The sequence below is a fragment of the Hippoglossus hippoglossus genome, chromosome 17, assembly GCF_009819705.1.
Source record: "Hippoglossus hippoglossus isolate fHipHip1 chromosome 17, fHipHip1.pri, whole genome shotgun sequence".
NCBI classification, from domain to species: domain Eukaryota; kingdom Metazoa; phylum Chordata; class Actinopteri; order Pleuronectiformes; family Pleuronectidae; genus Hippoglossus; species Hippoglossus hippoglossus.
The window spans coordinates 23,066,872-23,090,887 of NC_047167.1; the positions used below are offsets into that span (position 1 = coordinate 23,066,872).

At 45.6% G+C, this 24,016-nt stretch overlaps 1 protein-coding gene and 2 long non-coding RNA genes across 6 annotated transcripts in view; 1 reads left to right on the plus strand and 2 right to left on the minus strand.

Moving 5' to 3' along the window:
- Positions 1 to 7,620, minus strand: LOC117778587. Its single transcript, XR_004616818.1, has 3 exons — positions 7,609 to 7,620; positions 5,223 to 5,229; positions 1 to 157 (listed from the first exon to the last, which is right to left on the minus strand). It is a non-coding gene; the product is annotated as an uncharacterized LOC117778587 (long non-coding RNA).
- The window catches only part of LOC117778518 (disco-interacting protein 2 homolog C), a 109,108-nt gene extending 90,513 nt beyond the window's left edge, over positions 1 to 18,595 (minus strand). For 3 of the 4 annotated variants that reach the window (XM_034614175.1, XM_034614174.1, XM_034614177.1), the window contains exon 1: positions 18,344 to 18,595. In XM_034614175.1, coding sequence (XP_034470066.1) covers positions 18,344 to 18,422 — 79 coding nt within the window. In that variant the 5' untranslated portion in view covers positions 18,423 to 18,595. The remainder of the gene's footprint in view (positions 1 to 18,343) is intronic. The other variant, XM_034614176.1, reaches the window with a different exon arrangement.
- Positions 205 to 24,016, plus strand: part of LOC117778581 — a 27,066-nt gene continuing 3,254 nt past the window's right edge. Inside the window, exons 1-4 of the long non-coding RNA XR_004616812.1 lie at positions 205 to 214; positions 4,111 to 4,113; positions 8,778 to 8,786; positions 22,153 to 22,610. This is a non-coding gene — a long non-coding RNA (uncharacterized LOC117778581). The remainder of the gene's footprint in view (positions 215 to 4,110; positions 4,114 to 8,777; positions 8,787 to 22,152; positions 22,611 to 24,016) is intronic.

A 24,016-nucleotide genomic window follows, 5' to 3' on the forward strand; every position in this document is an offset into this window, starting at 1 on the left:
TGCTTTTATGCCCCTTTGCATCAACAATATATTGTGTTGCACTGTTTATATTAGAAAAGGTCCTGTATTTACACCGATATAAACAATATACAAACTCTAGCATTTGTCCTCGAGCTGCACGTTGTGAACTCAGGTTTGTTTTGCACTGCACGTGAATCTGTGGACGATTCCACTTCTGAGTCTGAGGACGAAGGAGCAGAGTTCGACTGATCCAGTTCAGTCGATTCCACAAACTTCTAGAATTATAACTTTGCAATCCTACAAATGTTGCTGCTTCCTATCGGGAAATAGGAAACAGAGGTTTTATTATACGCTGACGACGACAGCTGGTGACCAGGCCTTCTCCGGAAGAGTTTAACTGATGAGATCATGTCTTTTAAATCTGGTACATGAAACTTTGACATATGTTGCTTTTCTGTGCAACTTCATTTTATCCTCTATTCATTTTTTTATTTCCATTTGTTCTTTCTGGTAAGAGCTTTATAGCTTTGTTAAGAAAATTGCTGTATAATTAAGTTTATTATTATCGTGATAATACAAAAATAAATAAATAAATCTATGTCCGATTTTAACAGAAGGAACTGGCAACAAGTTGGCGCCCAAACGGCCGTTAGAGCCGCGGCTGCTGTGTTCTCCTGTGGCAACATACAGCAGGGCGGGTGATGACCTAACTCACAAGCCGACCTCCCTACAGGGCAGAGCTACAGGTCACACAACAGTAAGACGCACACACAGACACACACAGACACACACAGACACACACACATTCAATATTGGAGATAAACTCTGGTTTTTAATAACTTCTGAGTCTTTTTAACTGATCCACAGTCACTCTTCAACTGGAGCTGACTGTGACAGTTGAAGCTGTGACTCTCAGTCACTTCTTCTCACAGGAGACAAACATGATGTGATAAACAAGAGGACACGACTCACACTGGACTCAGGGCTGAGACCTAAACAACACAATAAACTAACGAGTCCTACAGACAAGTGCGACAGAAATGCAGGATTGTTTCTAGAGGACGACGGTGCACCGGACACGTTGATACGAGTTAATCATTGATTTTATTTTTGTGCGTGGCATATCAGTAACATATGGTGCAAGGCCAACAGGAAGTCACATTCTGTACCAAAAGGACAGAGGACACGGAGCTCATGATTCGATGGCGGCCCTGACTTCCGTCCAATGCCACGGCGGCCATCTGCTCAGGAGCATTTTCCACACTGGTCGAACGGAGGGAGGGCAGACGACTGAAGCAATAAGGTTTCCCTCCTTAAACAAGACAGAACTTTTGCAGATGCTCAAAAGTGACGGGCTTCTGCCGTCAGCATCACTGAAGGCAACCCGAGCGAAGCAGGGAGCCACAGGCGGCTGCGTCAGTGACATTCAATATTCAGCAAAAACCGGCTGGGCCGAGATTTTACAGAAAATGTCCAGGGAGAAGAGATAAGGGAGCGCAGGGGATGGAACTAATTAGAGCTCAGATTTCTGAATCTCTTGACAATCCAGAAAAAGAAAGGACCGAGAGAAGAAGAAAGGGATTCCGGTCCCTGAGAAATCAGAGGAGACAAAGTGAGGAGGAAAAAATCTCCATCCTGCAGCTGCTGGTTCTGAATAGAGAGGAAGAGAGAGAATAGAGGTATAATTGAGATGTCTGGTAACCTGTGATAATCTGTAATACAGTCCACCAGAGAGCAACAGACCCATTACTGACCTTTATAAAAAGGTCAACACCTCTCTTCATCTTCCTTCAATGTAAAAATACTGATTCCAACCAACAGACGCTTGAGAAACATCTTCTTCATCTTCAGCTAATCACCACGACTTGTAACTGTGCTTCAAACGAACGAGTTCGCAGACATCGACAGTTGAGAGTTTTTATACGTCTGGCATCAGAGCCACTCGCCCTGATGCCAGACGTATAAAAACTGAGGAAGTGATGGAGTTTATATTCAAAATAAACAGGGGGCTGATATTGAAGAAAAAACATATTAAATTCAATTGTCTCTGAGAGTTTTCCTGCAGTTTATAGAGAACTTAGTCTAAATAAGGATCTCAACTGCAAACAAGTAATAATACTTGAAGAAAAGTCTTAATATTATGAGAATGAAGAACCCACAAAGCGGTAAGAGGTCAGCGTGGTTCTGTCTGCTCCTTTTTCATCAGGATATTTCCCCTCGAAAATGACACATAGATTTACAACTTTATTTTCATCACATTTCGACTTTATTCTCTAAATCTCTTTTTCCCTTTAAGGGCCCGAAGTCTTTTTCCTTTCAACTTTGATTTCTCTCCTTGAAACGAACACTGTAAATGTCTCGTACTAAAACACGACGCTGGTTCTTCAGGGCAGCTTTAAAAACCATCGTCCTCCATAAACCTCTTTGAGCAGGTGCATGGTTTCTGTCCAGTTCTGCACACGAGCGTGTGACCGCACCACGAGCAGGTTAATCCTCTCATCTCTGCCCTGCAGCTCAGTACATCCTGGATTTACACAAATGCCTCGTGTGTGTGTGTGTGTGTGTGTGTGTGTGTGTGTGTACGTACTTAAGCTCAGCTATGAGTTTGTCTTACTCAGCGTAGTATCTGTAAATATCCCTCACGTTTACACATCTTTACATCGTCAATGTTTCACCAAATGAGGGGAAATAATTATTTATTCATTTGAAGAACAGCAAATTGTTGTCATGAATAAATACGCAGCATTAAAAATGTGATTGTTCCTGTTCAAGTTACGAAGCCCCCTTGCAAAAGCTGAACATATAAAATATGTTCACACTCTACATGTGCTGAGAAACAATGTCTGTGACGTCTTGTAGTGAATTCAGCACGAACATTTATCAGGAAGCTTCATGTTTTTGATGTCAGAGTCAGTTATTTAGCCAAGTCACAAAGTCCCGTTGAAGAAAACTTAATCTCACCTTGCTAAATGCTAAAGATGTTATGTATCCAAGCAGCCAGATGAAACATCAGGTGACAAAACGCACTCTCATGAGATTTGAATGTGTTTCGTCTGCTGCAAAACACAAGTTTACAAAAAGGTCTCTAATGTCTGAGTCAAACATCATCATCGGCAGTGAGATGTCCCTGAAAGTGGCGTCTGCAGCACTTGGTCCAGATGAAAACACAGAATTCCCAGTCGTTCTGGTTCAACTGGGTGGAAATGGTCTAAATATAGTGGTAAAACTATGAAAACGCTGGGAATGGGACAAACACATAAACAGCGTGATCCCAATGTGTTTACATGAGAGGGAGGACGTATAAACAGCGTGTGGCTGCTCCGGCGTCCTCGGTGCGTTCGTAAAGTGTTTATACAAAAGGTTTTCTCGGCCGCAGCCCAAACCAAAGTAACCTGAGGTTCCCGAGCTCGTTCTCACAGAGAATCCACCTGGTGACCTGAAGACCTCGACCCTGCTTCAGGTGGAACTTCACTGAGTCCAACGCTCCTTCAATCGTCTCTTCCTGTCAGAGCCCGTCTCTGTTTCTCTGTGTCTGTGTTTATCAGCCTGCCATGACAGCACCTTCATCACTTCAACTTCAGACGAGTTCAACTCAGTTCATATTGCAGGAAGGAAAACAGGTCGTCACAGAACAACAAGACTTGTCCTGCATGAAAGATGTGATTTTGAAAGAGTGAGATCTTTTACAATGTTATAGATGCAACTTCTATGTGTATTTGCTTTTCATCGATATAACTTTATATTTAGAGATGTTCCGATACAAGCATCGTTCTGTAAACGCTGCCGAAAATATCTGTGTACTGATCCAATACCACGTCTTTAAAGTACATTAGTTTCACACGGATAAAACTGGGATTTTCTTTTCTCGGTATTCACTTCATCTTCGCTGCTCTGACCTGCTCACTGGTGAGTAACTGCTTTTTCAGTTCTGACTGTTAAACTAGAAACTAAAAGAAGTTCTGTGTTATTCATTCTCTGTATTTGTGTTTCAAAGGGTTTAACCTGAGCCAGGTCGTACAACAATGATCGTACACCTGACTCTGATTCTACCTGACCAACACTCTACACACACACACACATACACACACACACACACACATACACACACATACAGACACACACTCCCTCCAGCCTCTCTCTTGCCTTCAGACTGTTTTGTCTGGGAGATAAAGAAAAGCATGTCACTATCCCTGAAGCAGTGAGTGGGACCGATGATCTGGATGAGACGCTATCAGACAGGAACACGATGAAATAGAAGCTCACAGCGATTTGACTCAAATCTGGGTCCTGGTGAAATGATCTGCAGGTCAACAATTGTCGATATTAAAGTGAAAACGTTCCAAAAGCCATTTTCAGACATAAACTCCAGAGGATGTCGGCAGAATTGGGTCCGCACTTTGTCTCCGCACACACCTGGTGTTCACATGTGGTTTAACTTGGTCTCCGTGAACAGAAATGAGGTACGTGTTTGTCTGTACAGAGCGGGGAGGGGAGATCCATCACGAGACACATGTGGGGACACTCTTTAATGCCATGTATGAACGCACGCAGGCCACTTGTGATTGGATCACAAAAACCACACGTTAATACCAGGTGTGTACGGACCCCCGCAGAACGTCCAAGTTGTGTTCATGCAGACAGCCCCTTCTCCGGAGTTCAGTGCAGGTCTGAAAACAGCCATAGATCGACTGTAAATAAAGATGGACGACAGGACATCTCCCAAAAGTGGAGCCAAAGGGACCATTGGTCATTTTGCATTTCCTACATTGCTTTACCTACAGATCGAAGCCTCATTTGAGTCCATGCTGCTGTCGCCTGGCAGCAACGACTTTCCACGTCGTTACTCCACCGTCTGTCTGTGACTAAGTAAACAAGCAGATTTTAACCTTCAGCTGCCGCGGTTGAAGCGTTTCATATTTTTCAAATCATCCCCGAGTTAAGGCAGGAAGTGAAAGATCTAAGCCACATATTCTGGATGACAGATGCAGCCGACCTGACTGATCAGCTGGATCCACACCGAGCTTCCTGAGCACGGTGGGAGAGTTTACAGTTCCTGGCCCTCGTCATGTTCGAAGTGGGCCAGTGTTGCGTAACTGTAAAAAGTAAAAGGTCTGGCTTTGGGCTCACACCCCTCGAGTTCGTAACAACGAGAGCAGGACACTTTTCCTTCAACTCTTCCTGCTGTATTCTCCGTGTCGGGATAAAGTCTGTGGACAACAGAAACGTACACAAGGAGTTCATCAGCACTTTAACAGTCTCACTTACCGACTCCCCCCCCCCACCCCCCACCATCACCACCAGTTGCCTGGTTATACGAGAAAACAAACCAAAGGGGGGGCCAGCGTAACACAAGACGTTCACCCTCTTCCCTAAACCGTACAATGGCTCATTTGAGGCAGCAGAGAAAAGTCAGATTGTTGAAGATTGCACAATGTCAGAGTGGGGGGGGCGGGGGGGGGGGGCCGGTTTGCTAAAGGGAGCGTGGAAAGCCTTTTTGCTTTTAGCCTGGAAGGAGCAAACGGTGAAATCCCCGTCCTCCCTTTCTGCAGAGCGAGAAAAATCAGCTCAGATGTGGAGCGGAACATTCAACGTGAGCTGGAAGCTTTCGCCCGGGAGCGTTCGCGAGGGAGCGAGGGAGGGAGGGAGGGAGCGAGGGAGGGAGCGAGGGAGGGAGGGAGGACGTCTAGGAATCATCCATCTCCATCATGACCCAGTTAGCTGGACGCAGATAATCACTTCAACGCTTCCAGGGGAAGACATTGACACTCCACCTCCCCACCCACCGCCGCCTCCCTCTGCTCTGTGCATTCAAACAGGCCATGTGCACATTAACAGACGACGTGGGTCATAAAGGTCTCTCCCCCTTTTTTTAAGGGTCAAAAGCTGCAGAGCTCGGAGCAGATTGGCCATCACTCAATAAACTGGAGAGCTTCTACTTGAACGAGGGCTGCAGACGTATTGTTTCCGAACTGTTTCCCTCCATCAGGTTATAAAAGCAAGTAAAGGTTGTGGAAACTAACCATTAAATATGAAGGAGATGAGCAATAAGAAACTTCACACTACATACAAAGTAATACTTAATGAATTAGGAGGTAAATAGACATTAAAATGGCCAAATATTTGATGCTTCTGTTGTATTTTATTGTAAAACTCCGGCTGCACACAAACAATAAGCGATGAAAACATAACCTCCTCACAGTATTAATTGTTAGCGACGACAATCTGATAGTTTTAATCCTAAATCTAAAACTCTCATTGATTTAAAAGTCAGATTCTGAACCTTCAAACAAAGTGTCAAACAATCCTGTTCATCGTACTTTCCTCATGTCGTGGTACTTTCTGGAGAAATGAAACATTTTTACAGCAGGCGGAGTTTCAGTGTTTTTCACAAACTGCTGCTGACGGACATGTTCACTGAACTTGTGACATTTCGGTTACCAGACTTTTTTTTTGTTCCACCCCCCCCCACCCCCACCAAACTTCCCTGACACAGAACTGCCTCTGTTCTTTTGAGCTTTAAGCTGAATTGTAAACGAGCAGCTTTTCCACACGAGCAGTTGGTGCAAAGTCATTTTCATGACTCACGCCCGTGCTGATTACGCCGAGATAAATCTGCCCCCCCCCCGCCCCCCGGTCATGGAGCCCAGCCAACGGCATTAAAAATGCAAATTGGGTTCACTCTCTGCTCAAAAACCATCAACGGCCAAAAAGGTGGCACGTTCCGCCACACGGGGAGATTCCAAAGTTTACAAGCCTGAAATGATATTTACGCAAAGACTGGAAGAAGACAACAAAAGTCCGAACAGCTCCAAGTATCGTTCAGGATACATCCACGCTACTTCGTAACGTGCCTCCTGATTGGTTCTTAGCCGTCACGACTCAGTTACCAATGGTGAAGGGAAGACGTTGTAAACAGATTCAGATCCACCTCGTCAGCGATCCGAGAAGAGAAAGCTCTCATCTGTTATGTTTCTCTTTGTAGTATTTAGTTATTTCCGTAACTCAGTAAGACAATCTGCTTCCTGTTTATACCTGCAGTCACATGACCAGTGTGAATGGTCACATGATGTGTTATAAGAAAAATAAAAACTATGATAGAAAACTACAAAAATTCTGATGTTGGGACGACATGAAAGCTCCCAAGAGTGAAGCATTGATCGCCCCCCGGTGGCTGGCTGCAGTACAGGTCATAAACCCCGACACCTCCATGTTAACAGATGGGACATGGACCCAACGAAACCAAGAAAATCAAGGCAGATGTTCGATAAATAAAAAGTGTTTCTGATCAGTTCGGTTCTATTTAAGTTCAAGCGTCACAATTGAGCTGAGCCACGATTGGTCAAGCTTGTGTATCAGCGGGAGTTCGATACCGCAGCTCCACTCCACAGTCACTCCTGCTCAGACTCCAGGTGAAACGCCCGTGTGGGAGATATTTTAATTTCTGTACAGTCGTCCATCTTCATTTTCTACGCTCTCACCTTGTTAGTGTTGGTGCCACCGAGGAACTTAACACCACAGAGTTAATGAGAGCAGAGGCCTCACTCCCAACAGTTGTGTATGATCAGCACCTGGTGTGTGTCTTTGTGTGTGTGTGCGGTTCCATTTGTCATGTGCGGAGACAATTTTATTTACATATGTAACACACACCATCTGGAGAACTGTAAACCTCCAACGCCCCACTGAGCCGCACTTGGCTGCACTCCAGACTCCAAGCAGCAACAACAGGTCCGGGGTCGGATCCCATCGTTTCGAGGGGAAGCGACACGGTGTGTATACAGAGAGGAAAGACTCTGCCCCTGATCCGTGCTCAGACTCCAGTCCGAGACAAGACGCTTGTCTCCAGGACGGAGGCTGGACTCTTTCGGGCAGATGTGATGCCCCCCTGTCGTACATTCGGAGGCTCCTGAGAGTCGGTTACAGGCTTCCACTCCGAGTCGGAGCTCGGCCTCCTGCAGCTGCCTAACAGAGCGTTTGGAGAGTTGGCTCCAACATTACTGAGCGTTGCGGGTTCAATGAGGGAGGGGTGTTGTGTTCGGTTCTGTCAGTCTTACAACACGCGTGTCGTAACCACTCTCAAATCGTTCCAGTATAGTCACACTGCGCAGATCATTTCTGCAGCGCCACTGAAAAAACAACTGCTTTTGTTCTGCTTCCTTCCATTCCTGGCGTTTTTTAAAAGCATTTACACTCTTTTACAGGACCTCTTACAATCGTCTCTTCATGCGCAGCGTGAGTGTGGTCTTGTTTTGGAAGGTGCTCAGTGAAACGTGGTCCACGTAGAACTGCAACTAATCTGCCAGGCTGCTTTTCCTGGCAGCCTCGTTGGAGCTGCGTTGCTCAAAAGTTTATCACCCCAACATACCGGGAGACAAACGAGCCGCCAAGCTCTCCAACCGTCCAGGCCTCAGCTCCAGCAGGCTGTGGCATTGTTCACGTCCGCAGCACAATGCTCCTCTTATCCGTCCTCGCCGCTTTTTCCCCCTCTCGTGTCTCTTAAAGCCAACAACGTTCTAATCTCCAAAGTGGTTTAGACCAGTTTGGAGAATGTCTTCAAGGATGAGGGCAATTTTAAGCAGATTCCAGGGATAAGATTTGCGTAGTGACACAGATGGAATTCATCACTTGTTCTCTTTCTGTGCAGAGCAGGCCGCCTTCCCCTGTGACCCACAGCATTTTAAAACCTACATTAAGCAAATAAAAACTGTGGCAACGACTATCTGACATACGGGTTTGTCGGCTCATTCCAAGGCTCAAAAAGCAGAATATATGTTTCTGATGTTACTGATCAATATCTCCTGGGTTTGGTCCAAGTCGAGTTTCAAACTGTCCAATTACAAGTAAACATGCAGGATAGTGTCCTGTCTGTTAACACGTCTAAAACATGGCTACTGCCCTCTGCCCACGCCACAGACACATCCTCTAGTGGCGCTCTGATCGAGGGGGTCTTCGGCCCGACTCGAGTCTCACGCACTTCCTCATCTTCTCGGTGACGGAGGATGAAGGTGACGGAGGTTTGATCAACAAAAGCTGAGAGGCATCATTCAGGTCAGATTCTAGATTCTGTTATTTCCTCGACCCTCATCGACATACATGGAGTGGACAGAATAATTGAAACAGCTGTTTGCATGTGTATGTTCCAGCCAGTCTTTAAGAGGCATGTTTATCCATTCAACCTGTGTCACTACAGGGACGGTTTACATAAGGAAAGCAGAAAGTGTGTCGGCATCTTGCTCAAGGGCACTTCGACAGGCCTGACTCTCTGTTTACTTATCGAACTAATAGCATCAAAAAAATAAAACAGCACTCGTTGGATCACAGGGACCGAACCTGTTTTCATAGTGCGACGGTATCAAAGCCTTTTTCTAACATGAGCTCCGCTGTAAAGAATGCTGACAGCGAGTGAGTCACCGGGCAGCAGGGTTTGATGAAGAGTGTTTCCACACAGGGAGAGGACCAGGGCAACCGAGAGGGAAGGGGAAGATTTCTGTTTTTCCATTTTGCATTCTACAGAATAAAGTCCAAATATTGAGGATAAAGTTGGATTTGTTTAGTTTTTAACTTTTACGAATACATTAAACTACTAACGTTAGAGAGCCTCTTCCAAATATGTGGTAAAGATGAATTAATTAACAACATAACAGTTTCCAGAAGTGAAGCCAAAGTGTCATGATCAGCCCCTGGTGGCTGGTTGCAGTATAGGCTTAACCCTGCCTCCCCCATGTTTGCAGATGGGACATGGACCAAACCAAAAAAACAATCAAAGCACACATCCAATACATTTTTTTCCGAAGAGATTTTTTAATCACATTGATGCATGTGAAAGTGCTTCTGATAAGTTGGGTTGTAATTAGTTAATTGATGGGCTGAGACGTCATGATTGACAGCTGAGACTGACTGATCTCCCGATGGCTGGTTCCAAATTAGGTCATTGGTGCAAGATGGCAGCGTTTGTATAGATCCAGGACATTTTAGCTTTAATTCAGGATAGTTGGAGGAAGTGGAGACATGTTTTCCCTCTTTAATAACAGTCCATGGTCCAGGGCTACTTTACTCTCAAATTGCAAAGGGAGAAAAGCCTCCTCCTCTTATTTTGTCTGCCTGGCAGATGCATAAATAACAAGTAAGCCCAGTGAAAGTGCAGCGACGCTGTTGCCAAGGCCGAGAAACTCAAATGGAATCCGTCGGCCATCGGCCAACCACATCGATCACGCCGGAGCTCCGTATCTCGTGCCTCTGCGATGAAGCTAATAAAGCCTGTTTAAATGGATTAAAAGCCTCATTGTCCAACTCAGGCTGACGACGGACAAAAGCCCCGAAGCCCGACTTCAGCAGAGTTCAGCAGCCGCCCCCCGCTCCTCCCCTGGGGGAGGAACTGTGTCACCCTTGGGGATCATTAATTGTCAGTATTGTTCTCCAGGGAGCTCCAGACACAACAGTTGGCTCAAGTATGATGAGTAACGGAGCTGGAAGGAAGGAAAGGCCCCGCCATTAAAAGTAGTTTCATAAAGTTTGTGATCAGTGACTTTAAGGATCAAAACGAGCTGGTGCTGTTTATCCACCATCAGCAACAGGGAGAGGAAAATACTCATCCCAGCATCCGGGCCGACCGAGGTCCGTGGGATCGGGGGGGTCAGCGCGTCTGAGCTGAAGCCGTAAACTACCGGCGAACACGGGCAGGATGGCGAGCAGAGGACGTGCATATTTGTGGCGTGCGTTTGAGAAGAAAAGGAAAAAGGGGAGTGTGTTTCCCTATCAGTTCCAATTATGTTCCCAGTAAGAGGGCAGAGGAGTCGCTGCTTTGCTTTTCCTCTCGTTCCCTTCAGACCTCGCTTTCTGACAGCAGGCGGGACGTGGCGAAGAGGGAAGGAAACAGACATGAGATGGCTGAAAGTGCCTGTCTGAGCGGCTTAATGATGCAATCTGGCAGAACACCCCCCCCCGCCTCCTGCAGGCTCCCCCAAATCCTCCCTCCCTCCCTCCCCCCTGCTGCCGCTCCAGTGATGACATCACCTCCCTGAGAAGCAGCATGGCAGTTGTGGGGCTGCATGCGGTCGTTGGGAATTTTTTCCACCAGCAGTTACATTATTTCAAGCTGTCACACCAGCGGCAGAGCGTTTCCAAGACGACTGACTTCATATGTTGTAATTCCCTCATTTTAGCAGAAAGGGGACGAAACTCCAGCGATTCAAGCTGCGAGTGAAGGAGGGGAAATTCAGCAGAAATCTGTTCGCAATTGATGTTGACTGACCGGGGGGGGGGGGGGGGTGATGCCGATGCCAATATTAAGGAGTGAGAATCTCCAGTGACGATATTTCTGCCAATCTTAGGATCACTGTTGTTTAACATCGTTTGTCCTCTGAAGCCCGATTTCCCAATGTCCTCTCGTTTTACCACGATGTGAAGTGTTGATCAGATATCAACAGCCTGACAGTTTTCCCAGAAAGCCTTTTTCTGAGCCCTGACACGCGGCCCCATGAAGCCCTGAACCTGAAGCCCTGAACCTGAAGCCCTGAACCTGAAGCCCTGAACCTGAAGCCCTGAGCTGCAGCGACTCGAGCAGCCGCCGCAGGCTGGGAGTTGTAACGTCTGCTCTCATTAGCTGCTGATTCTGGAGGAAAGTACAACTTACTTTTTCTATCTTTACGACGAGCACGCGCTCGCTGAAGCCAATTAGACGACTGAGGGGCTTTTGCATCTGAAGCTGCCGTGATTGACACAAGAGGCCGAGCAAATGAAAATTCTGAATTGAGGGTGGGGGGGGACATGCCGCCATGTCCATTCAGATCATGGGGGGGGGAGGTAAACACCGAGGGTGCAGAAGCGCTTTCCCACATCGAGGTTAAAAGCACCAGCTGCAAACAAATCTCACTTTATCAACTTAGATCTGTTTATAACGGAGTCAAAGAAAGTTTATTTTGCTTAAACCAGTGAAAAGAAATCCCCCCCCCTCTGGTGTGTCCACACTGAACCACAGCTCGTTGTCGGTTTCCTGGACGCCAACCTGTCCTCTGTCTGTCTGCTGAGAGCTGACGACCTAACGTGAGGGGAAACAAGCGCCGGCTCGACCCGCTGACGTTTCCAGCCTCAGATGTGTTGAGCTGCGAGGCTGACGGCGAGGGCAGATGAATATTTATTCATGCGGCCGCCTCCGGCCAGAAGCCACCCGGCTTCTCAGAGAGGACGACAGCTGATGACAAACATGTGGACTGACACTTCATGTTGTTGTATCTCAAGCTCATGTTGCTTTAGTTCAGTGAAGGATGACGTGCTTGTGTTTGACAGTTGATTATGAACGTCGAGCTCAAGCGAATGCAGCCTGACGCATCTTAGGAATCGTTGCCAATTTCAAAATCGATCGATATATCAGAAATCGTTTACTCAGCGATATCGCTCGGCTTCTAAAAACAGCCTCATTTCATTTATAGAAAACAAAGCAATCACAGTCGTGTTTCCTAGAGAACCCTGCAGTGGTTGGACGGAAGCGTAACCTTTAGGTGACAAGGTTGAATAAAGAGGAAGAAGAGGAACGAGGAGACGAGCAGCAGCAGGTGTTGTTGTTTGTGGATAAAGACGACGATGCATCGATTAAGACTTATTTTGTTCTCTCAGTTTTCTGAGTGAGTTTTATGAATCGAGGGCTTTAGAAACCCCGTTAAAAATAAAACAAGCTTTTTTTGTCTCTTAGTGAAAGAAAACTTCTGGTGCCCGGAGGATGTGGTCGTCCCTCCACAGCTGTAAGATCCCAGTCGCCTCACACCCAGGCAGATGGTCACCTCCGCCGGCAGCATGTCTGCAGTGCAGCCACGACTCCAGGTGATATTTCTGCAGCGGGAGTCGAGCGACGACAGCAGTCAGATTTACGTCGAGCCACTGCAGTCTCCAATCGCTGCTCAGACTGCTCACGGGAGCCGACAATGACACCAAATATAAATGTATGGCCCTGCTGTGCGATAGAACAGGGCAGGACAGAGGCGAGAAAATAACATCGCTATGGCAACTGCAGGTCCAAAGTTGACACGTCAGGATGCAGGAGCAGAAACGGCGACCGCAGGCTGCAGGACAGCGAGCACAGACATAACACGACTGATCCTCAGTCTCTCCAGATGTTTCCCCTGCAGGGAAACATCTTCATCTTTCAATGTAACCCTGAATTACTCTGAGAAAGAAGAGCGTTCACAATAAATCAGATGAATTCTAATAGTTCAACATGAACTATAAGTAGAGAATCTGCAGAACGGGCAGGAGTAAACATTTACTCTGCTGAGAAAAGAGCAGATGTGTGGCGACATATTCTCAACTCAAGGTTAACTCAATTCATCTGGAATTCAAACTCAACACAACTAATCAAACTTACTGGAAATAATTAAACTTTGTGCTTTTGCTGGAATTAAATAATCAATCTACACGATTATTTCCAGGAAACTTTCCTGTACAATAAAAACTCACAGAAATCAGTTAATCCACGTTATGAACTCATGTGTTTATACCTGAGGACAATTTATTTAAAATGTTCAAAACTTCAAATGAAGTTTAAAGTGAGTAAATACTTGTTTTTACATCATATACTGTTATATGTGTTGATGAGGTTTCTAACACGTGACGGACGTGAAACTGGAAGAACACAAATATCTCAGGATGAAGAAGAGGAGCCGTACACGTAGAAGACGAAGACGTCAACTGGGAAAGGGGTGTCTCATATTTCTTCATCCGTCTCATTTAGAGAGTATCATGTGATTCATCACCGAACAACAAAGGAACCAAATTAAACCCAAGCTGACATAAGAGAGAAGGAGGAGCCTCAGCTCTGGACCCAGAACATCAGTCACAGCTGATTTGCAGGAAATCAGCGAGTATTCATTCACAGTGTCTCTGATAAGGTAACTGTGTGTGTGTGTGTGTGTGTGTGTGTGTGTGTGTGTGTGTGTGTGTGTGTGTGTGTGTGTGTGTGTGTGATAACCTCTGTTGCTATGTTACGATCCAAAGGTCGGACCGCACCCGGTTTTAATCATGGCCGCCAACAGCAGCCTCCTCAAAGTGACAGCAGGCATCAGCACCTGTCGCCACACTCACCATGACGCCGTCATTTTAACGCTTTGACTGCTCCTGTCAGTTTTAAAACAGATTTACATTTATTTTTCTTTGACATTCAACGTCAAAATTCTAATAAAAAAAACGTGCTTTGTGAGGTCACAGCAACTTTGACCTTTGACCCTGAAAATCCAATCAGTTCATCCTTGAGTCCAACTGGACGTCTCCACCTAATGTGAGGAGTTTCCATCACGGTGTTCCTGAGATATTGTGTTCACAAGGATGGGAGGGATGATGGACGGGCAAAAGCTGGAAGCACAATGCCTCCGGCCACTAGGTGTCACCGGTGCGGAGCCGTTAAAGGTTCATTAACGAAACCAGGTGAACTGAGACGACTTCGGTTTGGCGAGATCGAGCTTGGATCCACATTTACAGCAGCTCGCCGAGCAGAACGCTGCGTCTGCGGGTCGGAGCGACGCCGGGAAATGATAGAGGGAAGCTGGAGTCCTTTTTCAGAACAGACTGGGTACTGAGACTGGGCTGTAATTATCAGCTCTGCCATGAACACAAAGACCTTTTTGTAGAGAGAGAGTGAGAGAGAGAGTGTGAGTGAGAGAGAGAGAGAGAGAGAGAGAGAGAGAGAGAGAGAGAGAGAGATTTAAAATAACAGAGGAATCTTATCAAGACCAGATGTGAGTGCAGGACGAGAGAAGGGAATCTACAGAGCTGTAAAGGAGGTGCTCCCTCTCGACATCAATCCAAGCCTGCATACGTCTGAAACTAAAAAAGTCAATTCTACGCCTCGTGTCGTTTCTCTCGTTACGCCAAACTTTTTGATCCCTTTGACGGCGCCTGGCCCTTTGTCACGCAGCCCGGGTGCAGGCAGGGACTTTGCATGAAGGCGATCGAACGTTTTGGTGAGTGAACGTGGCCGAGACGCCGAGAAGCTCAACGGGATCGGCCGACAACGTTAGCATGTGTTACGTCATGTATTTCTTTTCTCTCTGGGGTTGTTCCTCGGCGTGCACATCGCTGAGGTCTTCAAACAGAACTACGGTCAAGAAAGCTCGACAGGAGACTGAGGACATTTGGACCGAACGCCTGCATCCTCACAAACTACCGGTGAACCATCGAGAGCTGCATCACAGTCTGGTGCAGCAACTGCTCTGCTCACAGCCTCAAATCACAGCAGACAGCGGGAGAGGAGTCTTCCAGACATCCAGGACATTTACCACCGGCGGCGTCTGCGGAAGGACCACAACATCATCAAGGACCACAGCCATCCAGACGGTTCCCTCTGTCACCATCTGGCAGGAGATGCAGGAGCAGGCCTGCACCAGACTGAAGCTCCTAGCATCAGGTTCCTGAAGCCTCTGCACATCTGGTCTCCTGCCTGTTCGCACTGTGTTTGTAAAAATGTGAAACAACTGGTGCAACTATTCACACACACTCCACACATGCCACACTGCACCTCTGAATGTGCAGTTGTACTTTTTGTATATTAAGCTCTGTCTCCCTTACGTTTATTTAACCATTTCACTGCTGAGCGGTTTCCTCCAAAATTAAATCAAGATATATATTAAACTTGAAAGATGAACACTCGGACTATGCAGCACGGGAGCGGCAAGACAAGGAAGCAGACAGATGCGGCAGGTCGAGTGGGGTTAGCTCTGTGTGTGTGTGTGTGTGTGTGTGTGTGTGTGTGTGTGTCTGTGTGTGCATCTGTGTGTAATCTGCAGTGTGTTGACAGCTTGTTATCTGGGCCGGACTGCAGAGCTTAATATTCAGCCAGCGGCCCGATTAGTTCAGGACAACCTGTCGTCCTGCAGCGGCAGCGAAGACGGACGGACAGTTACCACGGCGACGTGTGTTCTTCTACCACTGTGAGGACCTGTTGGAGTCGATCAAAGATGGCGTCAGGTGTCTTCTTTACGAAACACAAACAAGGTGATGAAGAAACCTTTGTTTGTTCGATGATATAAAAACAAGGTGAAGCATCATGATTGACGGCTGAGATCGACTCGTGATTGGCCGAGCGTGTGCTGGCGGCGACCGCTCAGTCTGAGGTGAAAGGCATTGTGGGAAACATTGTTGGAACTCGCGAGTAGCAACAAAGACAGAGGCGGCGAGCAATCACGTAAACATCAGGGAGCAGTCGTGCTTGATGCATGAAAGATTGGTGGTTGGTTTGAAATCTCAAACCAGCGCCCGACCCAGCCCATGAGCAAAGCTGCTCAGTGGCCAAAAGGTCAGAGTCAAGTGGAATTCAACTCATTTCTACTTTTTGACCTCGGAATGCGTTACGTTTTTTTGTTTGTAAACTTTATTCCTGTGTGGATGCATCTCCTGTCTCCTCGTTCGTAACGGACCTGTAGTTTCACAGGAACCACCAGGGAAGTGGAGTTTAATGCCTTGCTCAGGGGCACGCACGTGGTCCCCATGAGCTCGTATAGCAACACCTGACTGTTTTTCTCATTTTCTGCCACCATTTCTCTCCCCCCCTCATGCCTTCCTTCTCCGGTGGAGGGGGGGCGGGGAATGATGCGTGGAAATCCAAAAATTAGGTCAAATTAAGTCTGCGGGATGCAGGGAAAGCTTTGCATTCACCGCCGCCGCCGCCGCTGCCGCCGCCGCCACCGTGCATTTACATCATCAGCTCAGCATGTAAATAATGCAACGGGGCATCTGACCCCATTTCCCTCAGACGCACTTGTTTACAGCGGTTTACAATAAGAGAAAAAGAAGAGAATGTGTGTCACCCTCTTCCCACCCTCCTCCTCCTCCTCCTCCTCCTCCTCATCCCTGCGTTTGGAAGCAGCCTCTGCAGCAGTGGAAACGTTAAAATGCGACGTGTGCGTTTGCAGTCAGCTGTTTGAAATCACTTCCCCTCTCTCTCTCCCTTTTCCCTTCCTCCATACATGAGCCCGGCGAAGCCTCCAGACAGAGACACACTGAAACCTGACACTATGATCCTCCGCAGGCTGAGAGGGAGTCTGCAGCGGTGTGACATATCAATCAGAGACAGAGGAGGATGTTGGTGTTAATGAGACAATCGATACCGAGGCTGCGTTTCCGCCTCCTGCAGATGTGTGATGATGCCCTGGTGTTATGGACAAGAAGCTGGGATATAATGGGAATCATTCATCGTGCCTGGCTGCAGCGTGTCATGTGAAGACTCTCGCCTGGCAGCAGCTGCTCGCTCTCTGCAGGCAGGACTCTGCTGGACGGGGTTTTCCAAGATGACGGCGGGGGAACTCAACCGACGACAACTTCTCCCTGACGAAGCCGCAGATAAATCCCTGCACAGTTTAAAACGCACTGTATGGTGCCGGTTATCTCTCACGACATCTCATAACAGAAAGATTAGACCAACGCACAGAGAGGATGAATCGCCAGCAATGGCAATAACCAGCTAATTTTCAAAAAAGCTGAATATTTGCAGGTTCCAGCTTCTTAAATGTGAGGATTCTGTGATTACATCACTCGAACCTCAGCATAATGGAACAAAACAAGACCATTTTTAACACTCAGGCATAAATACCAACTAGTTAGTGATAAATTAACTTTTGGTGCATTCTCTCTGTTTTGAGAGACGTGTTATAGAGTAAGGATCAATTCTCAGAAAACATATTCGATAGATTATGAATAATAATGATAATAATCAACAGTTGCAGCCGTTGTGTTGACACTACAACACTTTGATTGGTGCATTTCTTCCTTTTTATGTTTCATTTCTTTACATAATGTCCACGAGGTTTAATATTCTCAGGTGTCGTAGTCGTGTTTACGTTCACTTTGTGGGTTTTTTTAGTTTTCACCTCCACTGAGACAGTTTCAATGTTGTGTTCCTGCAAAGATGTTCCATGACAACGATGGAAGAAAATCATAAGAACACTGCAGTGTTTCCAACTCCACATCCCCACAACTCCACAACTCCACAACTCCACATCCCCACAACTCCAAAAAGAAAAACACAAAAATACAAAACAATAAAACACCAAAAACAACAAAACTACAAAACACCAAAACCACCTTAAGACACTAAAAACTCCATAAATGCCAGAAACACCAGAACTCAGCTTCCGCATCCAAATCACAGCCTCATTAACCAAACTGCTCATTATGGCAACATGTGTGTGTGTGTGTGTGTGTGAGAGAGAATGCGTGTGAATGCGCGTGCGTGTGCGCGTGTTAAACTTGTGGCAGCTCCACACTTCTCCCCCTCGCAGCTCAGACTCTGAACCGGCTCGCCCTCCCCTCGGCGGCCGGCCAGCAGCGACTCAAACCCCGCAGCGCAGCAGCAGCGGAGCCGCGCAGAGCCTCCGGAGCTCGGCGGTGAAATTCAAGTACTCACCCTCGGATAACTCCAGCTCCAGCTCGGCCAGTTTGGCCCGCACCTCCGCAGGAAGCGGCACCGGCTCCCGGTCCGCCATTCCGCCGTTAGGGACCGACTTAAATCTCCGGTTGTCCGGCTCCGTGTCCCTCTTCTCTCAGGCCAGGCTTCTCCTCAAACGCCCCCAGGAACACGCATCCAAACTCGGCCAGAGCTTCTGTGAGTGTCGCTGTCTGCGCGGAGCTCCTCGTCCTCCTCCTGCGTCACGTTACCCGACACATGGCGCCTCTCATCCGGTCCCCTCTTTCAAAATAAAACCCTTCCCGTGCCCAAAACGTTCCGGATGTTGTCCCAGCTCACAGGAGACACAGAGGACAGGTTTTATTTCTGTTTATCTGTCTCTTTATTTCACCAAGTACAAAAGTAACACAACATGTCAACGTTCAACCAGGAAGAGACAAAAAGACAAGATCAACCGAGATAAGATAATACAAATATAAGATAACTGAGATAAGATAATACAAATATAAGATAACTGAGATAAGATAATACAAATATAAGATCAACCGAGATAAGATAATACAAACAAAAGATAACATAAGTTAAACTAAGTTAAGAAAAGATAATAAAAGATAAGATTAACCAACATAAAATAAGACAAGAGAAGAGAAGACGTTATTAGAAATTTACTTTGCTAAAGCAGCAAAAAGGAAAACATGAAATACACACTCAGCAAAGTAAAAAAAAAATACAATATGAACACATGGAAGACTAAATACAAATAAAATAAAAAATAAATGTGTACAATGGAAACTAAATGTAAACACTGTAGTGCAGTCCAATTTTACTCTATGACAATTAAATTAAACTTCAGTCAAATAACGTGAATTAATTGATGATCAACAAGAATAAATAGATTGAATTTCAGCTCTTGAAGTTAAGTTTTGCATCTGAGGAAATATTTTGTACACGTGGAAAAAGTTTGGTACTTTTGATACTGAGACAAAGACGAAATCAAAGATTACAACAAAACAACATTCACTTCTGAGACTAAAGTTTGTTACACTTTATATATTATATATATATATATATATATATTATATATTCTGTGCAAATGTTTTTTTCATGCTTTGACTGTGTTCATATTGTGATTTCAAACAACTGTTGTGCTTTTATTTTGGAGGTGAATTCCTCCGTGTTCCTGTTCGTTATCTGTGTGAAGCTTCATTCAGCTGAAGGTAAAATTCACTGCAGCTGAAAACACCTGAAACAAGAAGAGACACGTTTCATCAATTAATCAATTAATCCATTAATCAATTAATCAATTAATCCATTAATCAATTAATCAATTAATCAATTATATCTTGATCCAACTTGTTTCTGTGATTTGATTCAAAACCTGCTGCTGATGTTTAAATGATGAAATGACCACGAGGGGGCGCCAGATCCATCTATCTATCTCTACCTCTCTTTCTCTCCATCTCTACCTCCATCTCTCTCTCTCTCTCTCTCTCTCTCCCTCTCTCCCCATCTCTGTCACTCTCCCTCCATCAGTTCTCTCTCCTCTGTGAACACACTGCCATCTTGTGGCTCCTCACGGTTCTGACACTTGAGGCTCCACATGTTTAATAATTATGATATTTTACAATCAGTCAGTTTAATGAAAATGATGTTTCCTGATTGAAGGGGAGATATTTGACTGTGTGTGTGTGTGTGTGTGTGTGGAGTCCACATGTTTCACTTCTACACATTTAACGTTTAGAGCTGATCTGTGAAAGGTCAAAGGTCAACAACTAATGTCTGAAAAACACATTTATCAAGAAACCAGAGAAATGATCTAAATCGATCAGAAAATAATTCTCCACCGTATAAAATCACACGATCAATGACGTCATGACACGTTTACAATCAATAAGATCAGAGGCTGGATCTGCAGCGTGTTTAGACTAAACTGATGTCATGATGACATCACTATGACATTATAACCATATAAAAGTTATTATTCACAGATTGGGTAAATAAACTTATTTTTTTCATTATGTTTAAGGTCAAAGTTCATTAATCCTCATTTTAAGTCTTAAGAAGAAACTGAATTCAGTTTAACGTAAGAAATGTGACGGGAGGAAAAAAGAAACAGTTGTATTTAAGTTTCTGTGTGTAATAAAAAAAAGACAGTGGATCCTCAACAGTGCCTAAATCTTTATTTTTCAGTAAGCTACATTTTTTTTTCTCCAAATTAGACAGTTTTACATCATGACACAAGAGTAACTTAAATTATCTATAGCTGACACGTACGCTTGATTCCAGTCTCGATGGAAGAAAAGATCCCAAAAAACAAAAGTAAAAAACAAATCAAAACAAAAGAGAACCAAAAAGCCCTCTTCAACGGAACCTCCATTCCACATGTGTTAAAGGTGTCGTTAGGCAAAGTTATTTGTCCAAACCCCAACATGGTGGAGTCGTCGATTGTCCACAGCTGTTAGCGTAGCAGGGTAAGAGTGTTAATGACTTAAACCACAGTGAGTTGATAAAGAGTTCCAGTCAATTGGTGTGCATTCGTTAATAGAACTTCAAAAAAAAAAAAAATACAACAACCACAAAGGGGCCCATTTTTACGACAAGACGCGATCCTCGTGGAAAAAACAAAACGAACAATGGCACTGTCAAAAACGGGTGAACAGGAAGCGACTGACAGGTTAATATATATATGACGTGTGACGCTCCGTGAGGAAGTCCACGAGAATCAGAAGCTCTTCTAAAACGCCACAGCCGAGCGTTTGTGTTAATGCCGGCGGGACGGGACGGGCGTGCAGAACTTGCGGCCGTCGAGAGATCCCTTTCAAAGCGGTACCATCCAGGTCTGAGGTGCCGCGCTCCAGAAAAGAGTCACCTTCCCATCGTCTGTCACTTTATTCCACACATGCACACATTCACAGTTCAGGGATGCTCCGTTTGCAACCGACGTCTGCGTGTACGTCCAAAAAGTTCCAAGGTGCCGCGACCTCGGCGGGCGTCGACCGCCAAAGTTGCAGCGCACGGAAACCGCTCCTACAGTCAGAGGTGTCACATTGTGAGAAGTCTTTGATGGGACTTCAGAAACCTGAAAATCAAATTTCAAAAATAAGAAAAAAGGGAAAAGCCCGAGATGGAAAGCGCTCAGCTATGTACAGGTCAAACTGCCCAGTAAAGACAAAAACAACAGTTGTATAATGGCACAGTTATTGGTTTTTCTTTGCCACATCAAAATGTCCACATGTGATCAAATGGTTGAAACAGACGTATCATTCATGTTACTGTTCTGTATGTGCCAGAAAACACAACACACAAAAAAAAAAAAAAAAAACAGATTCCAGTTGAGCTTCTGTCCCCAGCTGCAACAAAACTAAAAAATCTAAAGTAAATTATTTGTACATTTATTTCTCAGAAAGAGAAAAGCTGACGAACACGAACGAGAAATGTCAAACCGATCAACCAGAGGGAATCAAGTTAACGACATGAACACTGAGCACGTTTCGGATTCTTTTACCAGATCACACGTCTCGTCGGTTTCCACATCGACACTCGGGTGGGGGGGGGGGGGTGGGGGGGGGGGGGGGGGGGGGGGGAGGCTTTAACTCATCGAGCGTTTCAATTCCACTTCACTTTTCCAAAAGTTGTTTTTATGGTTTTACAATCCAGACGCCCCGCTGAACATTTTTGTCGCCACCAATCATTTCCCACCTGGAGCGTCGCCGCTTAAAATCTGCGTCGCCGTGCTCCAGTTTGACACCGTCCGCCTTGAAGCAAAGCTCGTCTAAAGACAGGAGACAAAACTGGGACGTGTCCATCAGCCGTCGCTCTTCTCAGCTGCCAACAGGAAGCGATACGCTGAAGTAATTTTCAGTTTTCTCTTATTAGCTGAAAAGCTGCTGTGGTTTTCTGTCCATATTCCAAGTGAAAACACGTCCGACCCAAACAAGACCAACAGCTGCAGCAGAATAGAACTTGGACTGAGCCTGCATCAGATCCGGGGTTCGGGTTCGAGGAACCAAGAACCAAATGCCGCCGACTGTTCACGTACAACTGAACAAAAAATGTATAATAACTACATCTCCCACAGATAAACGATCAAAACTAAAGTAAACCTGGACACGGAACCTCAAACCCAAAACGGTCCATCACCAAAAGTTAGCATCCAACGTATGATCGCGTTCTTATTCTCGTTTGACAGCCTTGTTTGGTTTAGTTCTCGTCTTTGCAAAAAAACGTTCCAACACAAACGTTGATCTTGTTCAGCGAAAAACAAAACGTTTGCATCAATGACGTCACTTCTGAAGCGTTTAGCCGCCGCATCATCACGAGATACCCAACCCGTCGGAATCATGTCCGCGTTCGGCGTGCGGCTAGCTTAGCTTAGCATGAGGACAGGAGCTTAAAGTCTCTAAAGCTGAACAATGAGCACGTTATGTTTGATTTGTTTCATCATTCACAAACAGAAATGTAAAACAGATTTATGATACGATGAAAAGCAGGTGGCTGCAGCGACGCCTTCTTAACTCCTCCTCTGTCACAGAACACTAATTCTAGAGATGTTTTGTTTTTGGGCTCTGGACAGAGACGGGCGAGTTCTTCATGCTAAGCTAAGCTAAGCTAAGCTAACGGCCTCCTGGCTCCAGCAGGTAATCATCTGGTAACATGGACAGAAAGCAGCAAACATCAAAGCCTTTCAATGAGGAAAACATTCAGCCACAGCTGGTGGACGAGGAGATTTGAGACTGAACTTCAGCCTCCTCTTCTCCTGACAGTAAATATTTTCTGACGGTAGCTATCGTACGGTCGAGCTGCTTGATTATACAATGTAGAGTCGTATACGCATGAATATGTTGTCACTGTAATGTTTAGTATTAGTGTCACGGTCGGCAATTATTACAATTCTGTTGGAAAACCTTCATTTTCAAAAAACTGCAGGTTTTTCAATTTACTTTTGTAAGTTAAAAGTAGAATTTAACACCCGGTGTGATACTGCTGCGTACAGTGACCACTACAAATCTGACTGTAGTGCTTTCTCTTGCATAATTGCCATAAAAAACAAATTGTAACTATACAACATAAAACAATCCCCGACATAAACAAAGAGAAAAGAAGCCAGAGCTTTGAAGAGGACGTTGTTGGACACGCAGCTTTGCAAGGTTCATTAATGTGGTTTTCCCCACACGCTCGTTCCGACAGTAAATAAAGATGGACGACAAGAACGCTCCCCAATGGCGAAGCCCAAGCATAGCCCCACCTCCTCCATGTTAGTGGATGGGACATGTACATAACTACAAAAAGTACACCTTCAATACATTTTTCTCAAAGATGATTTCTGATATTTCAGGTCGTTCTTATCTCACTGATGCTTGTTCAAGTGTTTCTGATCAGCCCGGTTTTAGTTAGCTATTTGATGATATAAAAACAAGGTGACACATCATGACTGACAGCTGACACTGACTCACGATTGGTCCAGCGCCCCCGATACCGAAGCTCCATCCCGAGTTCGCTACTGCACAGACTGACCCCAAATGACAAGTTCGGCGCAAGATGGTGGTGTTCGCGTTCAAGATATTTTGGCTTCGTTTCTGGGTGGAAGGAGGAAGTGGAGACGCGTCGTCCATCTTCATATAAAGTTTATGGTGCACAGCGAGGAAGGGGGTGGAGTCACACCTGTACATCCCA